This window comes from Penaeus chinensis, chromosome 9 (genome assembly GCF_019202785.1).
Source record: "Penaeus chinensis breed Huanghai No. 1 chromosome 9, ASM1920278v2, whole genome shotgun sequence".
NCBI lineage: Eukaryota > Metazoa > Arthropoda > Malacostraca > Decapoda > Penaeidae > Penaeus > Penaeus chinensis.
Genome location: NC_061827.1, coordinates 31,366,067 through 31,376,066, shown reverse-complemented (window position 1 = coordinate 31,376,066; position 10,000 = coordinate 31,366,067). Strand labels below are relative to the sequence as shown.

General features: G+C 38.4%; 1 protein-coding gene across 5 annotated transcripts in view; it reads right to left on the bottom strand.

Moving 5' to 3' along the window:
- The window catches only part of LOC125028889 (meiosis regulator and mRNA stability factor 1-like), a 41,262-nt gene that overhangs the window by 6,897 nt on the left and 24,365 nt on the right, over positions 1-10,000 (bottom strand). For 4 of the 5 annotated variants that reach the window (XM_047618481.1, XM_047618482.1, XM_047618479.1 and 1 more), the window contains exons 8-23: positions 8,243-8,340; positions 7,822-8,065; positions 7,354-7,538; positions 7,164-7,248; positions 6,900-7,038; positions 6,405-6,527; positions 6,100-6,275; positions 4,717-5,989; positions 4,366-4,599; positions 4,040-4,243; positions 3,755-3,893; positions 3,472-3,634; positions 3,242-3,375; positions 1,719-1,798; positions 1,425-1,529; positions 737-877 (exon numbers count right to left, since the gene is read on the bottom strand). In XM_047618481.1, coding sequence (XP_047474437.1) covers positions 737-877; positions 1,425-1,529; positions 1,719-1,798; positions 3,242-3,375; positions 3,472-3,634; positions 3,755-3,893; positions 4,040-4,243; positions 4,366-4,599; positions 4,717-5,989; positions 6,100-6,275; positions 6,405-6,527; positions 6,900-7,038; positions 7,164-7,248; positions 7,354-7,538; positions 7,822-8,065; positions 8,243-8,340 — 3,523 coding nt within the window. The remainder of the gene's footprint in view (positions 1-736; positions 878-1,424; positions 1,530-1,718; positions 1,799-3,241; positions 3,376-3,471; positions 3,635-3,754; positions 3,894-4,039; positions 4,244-4,365; positions 4,600-4,716; positions 5,990-6,099; positions 6,276-6,404; positions 6,528-6,899; positions 7,039-7,163; positions 7,249-7,353; positions 7,539-7,821; positions 8,066-8,242; positions 8,341-10,000) is intronic. The other variant, XM_047618483.1, reaches the window with a different exon arrangement.

Sequence of the window (10,000 nt, the reverse complement as noted above, 5' to 3'; positions counted from 1 at the left end):
TACATCTTTCACATATATACAACTCAGAAATCCGAATCCAGTCAAATGCACCAAGTCAATTACCACTAAATGCCCACAGGGAGTGTATGTAAAACCTCACTATCATTACTTATGTATGAGTAGATAGGTAATGTCTATGGACCTAGTTAGATCCTAGTTGCACACTCCTTTTAGTGGATCATGTGGCATGGTTGATTTAGTGCTGGCCGTCCGGTTTCATACCCGGAGTGACCTAGGTTTAACGCTTGGTCAGGGAGCCATAAACAGTGTTGGTGGGGATGGTAAGAACATTACTACACGACTTACGTTACTTCACATTATATAACCACTGTCATGAATAAAATATATAACTATTACTTAATATCATGTGCCATTCCTTTGGTAAATGTTAGTATAGTGTAATGTAATCGGATGCAGAACACCTTGATGAAGTGGAGTGGTGGAGAAAAGGGAATATTAGAGCCTCAAAAAAAAAAAAAAAAAAAAAAAAAAAAAAAAAAAAAAATTAATTATATAAAAAAAAATTCATACGGCATTCGAGTACATTCAAAGAAAATAAGGACGGCTCTCTTACTAATTACTAGCCATGAGATCTGGCGTGCTGGACTGAATCATCTACAGAAATTTGCTGGACTACGAATCCCACCACCAGGGCAACCCCAATTTTGTTTCAAGACTTATATTGGTCAAGTCATCATGCCCTAACATGAGGCTGCTTTACATCAGCAGACTGTACCTGCTTGGAGAGCTCATCGAGCATATGTATGGAGATCGGGGGTGCCATGGTGCCCAGCAATGGGGCTGGGGGAGTGGAAGATCCCAAAGGACCAGCAGGAGAGGCTGGCATGCTTCCCCAACTCATGGGAAGTGTTGGCACCTAAACATGGAAATGCGTTTCATCCCATGCATACAATTCTCCTTTTCATCGTAATTCAGTTGTGAAAATCACTCAAAAACAAAATTTAAAAAGTTCCTCCTCCTTTGTTTAACCCATTCACCCCATGTGGCAAGAATACATGCCATGCCCACTGTAATACACGTTTATTTATTGTATTTACACAGATGGCTCTACAAGTTCTTTATCACCAAATAGCCTATTATTAGAAACTACCTATCTCACTTGTTTATCCTTTTCTTTCACTTTAAGAAAGGGTCTTTTGTATCATTTCATTGTCTAAAATATTTTAATGACAAATAAATAATCATAACATCAATAACAATAACAGTATCGATAGCAATGGTATTAACATTCCCGCCAATTCAAGGAATGGGGAAATTAGGATCGGCAACTAGGGCCTACTGATAGACTCCTTGCCGGCTGAGCACATGTGGAGCCATCTGTATGTAACAAAATTCACCAAAAACTAAAGGGGACAGAACATAAATCCGGGGCGAATGGGTTAACAATATATATATGCACTTACCATGTAGTGAGCAGGGGACAGTGGGGGCATAACTGGGTACTGAGGAGACCACATCTGGCCCCACATGACTGATCCCCCTGTTGGTGCTGGAGAGCCAGGATAAACCTTTAAAATGGAAAACAAAGGTTTGACATTCATAGACTAAAACTGTTGAATGTAAAAGGTAAAAATTTACATTTAAATGCTGCCAATTTCTCTGGTTTATAGCATATTTCCCTTCACTAAAATGACATGGTAGACTGAACCTATGAAAATCCATGAGTGTACAACTATGTTGAAAGGGACAGGACATACCACAGGTGATGAAGGCTGGTAGGAGGGATGGGGTGTCGGAGCATTCATTCCCATCATTAAGTGACTGTTTGAATTAGCTTCTGCAAAAGGAAAAGGTTAGACAAAATTATGCCTAAATTTATACATTCCAAATAACTAAATAATGCACTACAGTGACAAAAGTACATGAAGCCCAATGCAGATTTAATATACATCTCTAACAACTTGGTCTATGATCAAATTCATGAGCATGAGAAATGTGCCAACTTGGCACAGAAGCATTTTCTGCCCAGAGTTTTAAGATCAAAGATCTGTTTAGCAAAAAGTCAAAAAGGTCCCAAATGACTTGCCTAAAACCACCCTACACCCACTATATACTACTGTTCAAAAGACAAGGAGGCATAACTTCTAAAACAATGTTCAAGTAAAAAAAATTATAAATAAGAAAAAGCAAATAAAATAAATAAACAAAAACACGATCCCATGAGCTTCAGAGATGTAACTACTGGGGTAGGGCATTTCAAAGACTTATCATCATCCTATGTGATAATGGACTGATAACACTGCTCTGGTTATGAATAATAAAAAAAATAAAAAAATAAAGGACCAAGAAAAAGGATAATAAACAAGAAAATAGTAAGAATAATAATAATGAGAATAAGAAAGACTAGAATAATAAATAAAATAACAATGTAACTAAATGTATTAAAAAAATGGTCTTTCCCACAAAAACCTGAATAATGTAATGCCATCTCATGCATTTGTAAAAAGGTTTGTTAATCTTTTAGCTTGCTTGGACCATGATGGAGGGTGTTTGAATGAACAAGTATTTCATCTACAAACCTTTCTGGCTAGGCCTGTTTGGGAAAATCTTAAAGAGGCAAGATATAAACAGTTATTTTGCATAGAGTCATTGTTCAATCCATACATTACAATTGTGAAATCTGATTTTCTTTTATGGTCAACCTTGCTTTGACTTTAAAATCCAAATTCACACCTAATAAATAAGTTCTAGTTTAGAGCAACTACAAATTTGAAGAAATCTCTGAAGCTCTTCACACAAACAGATATAGTGATTCTGGGTGACCACTTCTGTGGCCTTTAACCTCCTGATCCTTTGACCTTATGGCTGAAATTTGTGCCAGATAAATAATCTTGCTTGGGAAGAAACTGATCTTCAAAATTTACTCATTCACTTCAAGCATCTGCCAAATATTTGTTTATTCATACACTATATTACTGCTCTACCTTAAAATTTTCCTTTTTAGGCTGTTTTCACATCAAAACCATATTGTTCTGTTTCTAGATAATGAATAGGTATTACTAATTGCTACAATTAGGTAAAGCCCATCAACAACTGGGGTTTCTAACCCTGCTGCAATTTTTCTTTCTAGCTGTTGGGCAAGTTTTATTCCAAACATCCACAAGGTTTCAATACTCCCATCCCTTTATTGATCCTTCTCTTCCCACAAGCTCCATATGGATATTGGCACAAACACAAATGACTGAAGTAATTTGGTAAATCTTATTAGTTTGACAAAAACCTTGTATATAGCGCTGGTAATCACACTGCTGAGGTGGGGTGACCTTATTTGGAGGAGGAAGATGACTGGGAGGTGGTGGCTTGGTATCACTATTGGCACTTGCACCCTCAGTATTGTCTCCATAGAAAGATGAACTGCCAAAGTAAAAAAAATAATAAGTAATAAATTATCTTGTAAAAGATTGACAGGAAAGACAAGTGAATATTCCAAAATGGAAACAATTTACTCACCTTGATGAAGGAATGTGGAAACTAGGAGGGGAAGGAGCAGAGTCCCTGTTTAAGACAAGTATTCTTTTCGTTCCACGACCTCTAACTGCCACCAAATCTCCTAGAGCTTGAACAAGGGCTACTATATTGGGAAAACCATAAGTTGCTGGACGACAAGCAACACCTGAAAAAACAGATATTCAGAATAATAGTCAAAAAGATTCTGAAGTCCAATACCACATAATATTTATCATGAGCATGTAATACATATCTGATCAAAAGCTAAAAATGGCTGAGAACTTACCAAAACGGTCAAGATAGGCTGTATCAAAATTCAGAAGTAGCATACGTCCCCCTGCTTCATGGAGAAGTGTCAAGAGATCTCTTGCAAACATCTGTAGTGGCACCAGGTTAACCTTGGCTTCTTCCCCTTCACCCTCAATCTAAATAAATTGCAAATGGGGCAATTTTAGATCCTACTTCTATTAGAAGAATATAAACATATCCATAAATACACAAATTACACACACATGGAATGTATGGGGTGGAGGGCTGGAGTAATAAGCAAAAATGAAAGCTAGAAACTTACCACAAGTACATCTTCCAAGTCCCGTCTAATCACTTCTATGCTTGGAGGATGGCCATAACGGTCAGTGTAAATTTGTACAAATTTATCTAGGGGATAGCTGCAGCTGGAGTCCTCCCACAGAAGTTTACGTGCTCGAACCAAGATTTCATGCACATACCCTCGGTCAACAAGGGCAACTACAGGTTCATCACCTGTCTCCACCAGCTAGAATTGTGCAGGTCATCAATTGTAAATCATAATACTAAAAGGATACATTTTTAATGATAATGCACTTGCTTAAAATTTTAAAAAGTATTGCAAGTAAATACCCGACCCATTGAACTTACTTTCACATGATTTCTAAGCTTTCCGATAAGCTCTTCCAAAGTGTTAGCACCATAGTGGGTGGGTTTCAAAGAATACCCATAATAACGAGTGAAGACCTGAGTTAAAGCAGAAATCCTGATAGCTTGCCTAGGAGCACCTCTTACCACTGCCCCCACTTGATCTCCTAGTACACGGACACGTTCTCTTTCGACCAGTTGCAACTGCTTCTCTCCATCCTCTTCATCATCATAGACCTAAATATACAAACATTACTATTTCTATGCATTATCATATGTACTCAATTTCTCAATCTTCAATAACATACATTAGACTTTAAAACTTGCATACACAATGGCAGGATTAACATTTACCTGAAGGACATCTGGAATGGCTTCAAATAGTTCAATCAGCTTACTAAACCCATAGTCAGCCACCCTACACTGTCTTCCAAAATGGTGGTGATATGCTGGAATGAAACGATTGAACTGCATTTTGCATTGTGGAGAGTGCCGAAGTAACTCAACAACTTCGGCAGCAAACTGTCTTGTTCGCTCTATTTCTTCGGGAGTTTGTTCACGCTTTGGAATAGCAATTGTAGTCTCAGTGCCAGATCGAGTGACTATCACTGTCGTTTCACTAACTTCAGTCAGCAAATCCTCAACATCACATACTCCATAATCAATCACATTCCATGTTCTTGTCAATGCCTTTTCATAAGCAGCTGGAAAAGCCTCAAGTGTTATGGCTTTTGTTGGCTGGCCCTTTAATACCCTCAAAAGATCTGAAGAAAACCTTTTGATCTGAGCTTTGTGTGCCAATGTCAAAATGCGTTTATTTCCTTCCCCCAAAACTTGCACAACATGAGGGAGAGCTTCAAATAGGTCTGCAAGCTTGGTAAATCCATAGTCAGCTACTCTACACTGTCTGCCAAAGTGATGATGGTATGCTGGTATGAAACGAGAAAAAGGTAAACGGCAGTATGGGAAAGTTTTAAGGAGATCTACTAATTCTCTTGAAAAGAGTGCCAACTGTCCAACAAGTGGAGGGCTCACGCATCGGGCTAGCTCTTCAGCTTCATCTGTTACTTTATTCTCAACCCACTGCACATATTTGAAACCACCAGTAGCAGTCATTATGCACACTCCTGGCAAACAGGAGACCAAGTGTTCCAAAGGTACACCATCCTCTGCTTCATCAACAGGGCCAATTTCTGCTTCATAACAGTCTACCAAGCTTGCCAGTGGGAGTGAACCAGAGTGGGACTGAAGCAAAGAGTGTATACTTCCAGCCAAAGTCCGCAAATTCATATTTACATTTGGCAGACTTGAGCTTTGATCACGTTCTGCCCAACCAATGGAATCATCAGGGCCAGAACTATGGACCTTACAGTATCTGGATGATATACTGCCACTTACTTCCTCTTGAGCCGACTCTGTCAAGATTGGGGAGCTCATGTGTCGAAACTCAGGATGAAGGGAGACCATTCTACCTGTACTGTTATCAGATACAGTTACTATATCCCGCATGTTATACATTTCTGATACACCAATGGTTTCATGAAAGCGTCTCTCATAGAGCTCACGAAACTTGAAAAGAGGAAGCTTTTTTCCAGGAACTTCCTGTAGCAGAGCTATGACCTTAGACCTGAAAATTAAACAATATATATGTATTCCAAGATGTTATTATAAACTTCAATAATTCAACTTCTATAACAATACTTCAAACAATGTCAATTCACACTGCAAGTATTCTACCTTTTCAATTCAGGTGATGGCTGATTTTGATTCACATAGGATATGATAATCCTCTTGGCACCAATCTTCTTACGGTGAAGTTGAGAAATGGCATACTGAGCATCTTGCTGTGAGGGTACCCGCAAGGTAGCAGCCAAGTTACCGTCAGATTGAACAAATACTGACACATGCAATACCTAGAGAAAATAAACTCATTAACTTGAAGAAACAATACTATGTAAAGGACTCGTGCCTCCACAATTTTTAATCTCCCTGAAAATGGTATTTTATATGTGAGAAATGCAAAATTCCACTACGCCACTTACCATGACATGATCTCTAAATATTGTGAAAAGGATTCGTTTCATCTCCCTGGCATCAATGTTTTGATCAAGATTTGTTACTTGTAATTCTACTGGGACTTGCTGGACACTAGCTAGACTTGTATCCTAGAAAGAAAAAGAATATATCAGAATTTCCATATGAAGCACAGAACCCCTTTGAAGAGTAAAAGAGGATCACTTTCAACTCAAACCATTTCCAAACAAGTTTGGCTGGGAAGGGCATTTTAAAATATTAGACCAAAAGAGTGTGAGCCACAGCTCAGGGAATGAGAAAGAAAGAAAGGGAGAAAGAGCAAGAGCAAGAGAAAAAGAAAGAAAAAGAGAGAAGTGCTATTCATATTTTAACATTACAGTATCTATTGTTTCTCATAAAGCAGGATACATGAAGTAACTTCAAAATTTAACATCTTACCATTTATACTAAGCAACAATCATTCAGTCTAGAAGTAATTTAAAGTCTGTAAAGACAAGACTTACGATAACACCTCCTTCCCCAAGGGAGAGTTCCTTTAGTCCATAAAGGATTTGTCCTTGTGCATCAACTGTAGGGGAAGGGCTCCATACAGGCTTCACAGGACTCATACCACTCCATAACAAAGGAGAGGGACTTCTTGCCCTTCATATTCATAAAAAGAATATAATTAGATAAACTTCAAAATAAAAACAATACTAATAGTACTTTCTAATACCTTCAGTATTTAGCAAGTCTGAAATTACACACAAAATAAAACAAAACCTTACCTAAGTGAAGAATCCAATGAATAGGAATCTGGCGTTCGTGTGTTGAATGAAAAGCTTGGTGGGGAACTCATCCGAAATTGTATTCCTAAAATACAAGATAAAATTTAATGCAATACCATCAACCATGACATTCAAAAAAATAGGGTGGTACAGTATTTCTGCAAATATTTGAGAACCTCCTCATACTTACTTTGGGATCGTCCTTTCTTGAACTGCTCTGGGGTCTTGTCCAAGTATAATGGCTGAACTATATCACGACTGTTTCCTTCATTATGCGAATTGCAGTCAACTCTAGACAAACCAAAATTTGAATTGGATCCAGACATACTTGACTGACTTTGAATCCGACAATTGTTATTCCTAAAAGCACGCTGGCTGAAAAAGATTTAGATAAAACATAAATCATTCTTACTTCTAAAACTCAATTCTGAGACGTGATGAACAATTTATAAACTCCTCAAAAGATCAATTATAAGCCTATTCCTTACTGAACATGTTACCTAAGTAATCACTTTTATTAGTCTCCTTACTATGACAAAATATTTGTTTAGCCTTTAGGCATAGAAACAAGAGCAAATTCCACAGACTACTTATGTTTAAACTATATAAATCATTCACATTAAAAAAAAAACGATCTAGTAAGAACTTCATTCCTTACCATGATCCGAAATGCTGATCTGAAAAAGACAAGGCAGGATTCTTGCCATAGCTTTTGAATGCAGTATAGGGTTGAAGGGCCGAATCAGTGACAGGGTCTCTCACCCTCCATGACAGGCTTGTTGTGCCAGTGTCACCCATGCCTGTCTGGGATGGGTTTGGAAATATCTGCGAATTGACAGGCTTCCACGTATCCAGAGATTCTTGCCCTCTGTCCCGCGATATCTGGTGCTGAAGGTGCTTAACTGTATTGAAGCAGGTGCAAGAAAAAATGTTAAGAGAACCAAATACAAAAATGGTATGAACCACTGTGCAATAATTTGTACTTATATATCCACAATCTTTTGCTATCATGACCAAATTTCAAAATTTGGTATCTTCAATTTCCAAATTTATTTAGAAAAAAAAAAGGTAATACTTACTATCTACTTTTGGGGATCCTTCTTTGTCAAAATTCTTACCAAATGTACAATATATCTTGCTGCCATACACGTCTTCACCATCTAGCCTCTTTTTGGCCCTAAAAATAAAATCATACCTTAAGTTCTCTGTCAGTACACATTTCATGCCTAAGGTTTGGCAACTTTGAATCATAAGCAGTATAGGTATGTAAAGGGGAACTGCATAATATATGTTCTCAGGGCCATTGTTCAAGTTCTCGGTGTCCAAACGCTATGGGTTGTTACTGATAACGAGGAAATCCATGGATTGTGTTGGGACGTTAAATAGGGTGGCCGCTAACTTGCTCGGAATTTAAAGAGCGCGAACATCTTTCTCAAGACGCTACACTTGGAGGGTATGTAAGACTATATATACTTTGGAAAGAGATCAAATAGCGATGAACGAATTCCAATTGAGCAATACCATGTAAGAAAAATGACAATACCACTTAATAAATATCTAAGGAACTGGCTAGTTATCACGCTCAACTGTAACAAATTAGTTATACGGTCGACATCAAAGGCCGCTGCAGTCACCTACAAATTGTCTACCGGTTGTATTTCATGGCAATTACAAGCAAGTTGCTTTACAAAGTCCTAGCCTTCCAAAGATTACGTCGCAGCTAAAATGGTCGTCCTAGCAACAATGCAGTCAAGACCGCGTGTACCTGCATTACGCACCATGAGTCGTAGTAACATCCTTCTAACATGTCAACAATATAGCTGACTTTCCAATTTAAAAGTGTTGTCACGATTCACTGACAACTTCGAAGTAGGACGAACACTCACACACGTACACGTTATCTGCCCGCACGACCGGGCAAGTGTGACAGGTTGGTGCCTGCGGCCGCGTGCACGCCTCCCGAAAGCGCTGGTTGGTCACTACGTGCGACCTCAGCCAATCACGACGCAGGCCCGGCACTTGCCTCGACGTGTGCGCACCAATGAGCGACGCGCCAACTCCAAACACCGAGGTTGCAAGCCAAACGGTTGTTAGGGTCAGGACAAGCCGGGGATGGCTTGTTAAGGTTGTTTCAGGACAGAACGCGTCGCCGTCAAATTCATTGATTAATTAATGTCATGGTAAGATATTGCTAACTCCAACATGCTATTTAACGTATAAGTAAATAAAAATGATAGAAAATACACATGAATGGTCTTGGAGAAAATAAAGGGTATAAACAAGAATGCTGGCAATTATACACGTGAAAAACACTGAATGGTAAGAATTGCAAATCACTTGCCGTGTTTAACAAACCAATTCTATAAATGCCTTCTGCAGCAGACTCGTCCAAGAACAACATATATAACAAGACAATATTTAAACACTGCAATTCAACTAGCATCAATTATTGTTTAATGAGCAATTATGTGAGGTACCGAAAGTGTTGAGTGGTAGTTTAAGACGAATGCGAGATATTCCGAAACAAAACTGATCATATTCAGAATGTGAAACACAAACGGAAATATTGGGCACAAACCAGACTTCTTTAACCTCGCCAGCCATTTGGAAGGTCAGAACGGCATTGACAACATTAAATGAAATTACCGTAAGCAAATTTGATAAGTGGCGTACATACGCGCATAACCGTACGTATAATTTAAAAGCAAACAAACAAACAATGGTTATAAAATTTGAAGTGGTTACTAAATATATAAAAAAATCTACCCTGGTCAACATGAAGAAGCATCAACATATAACAAAGGAAAACAGGGCAGGCACATGTATTGACTGTCCTC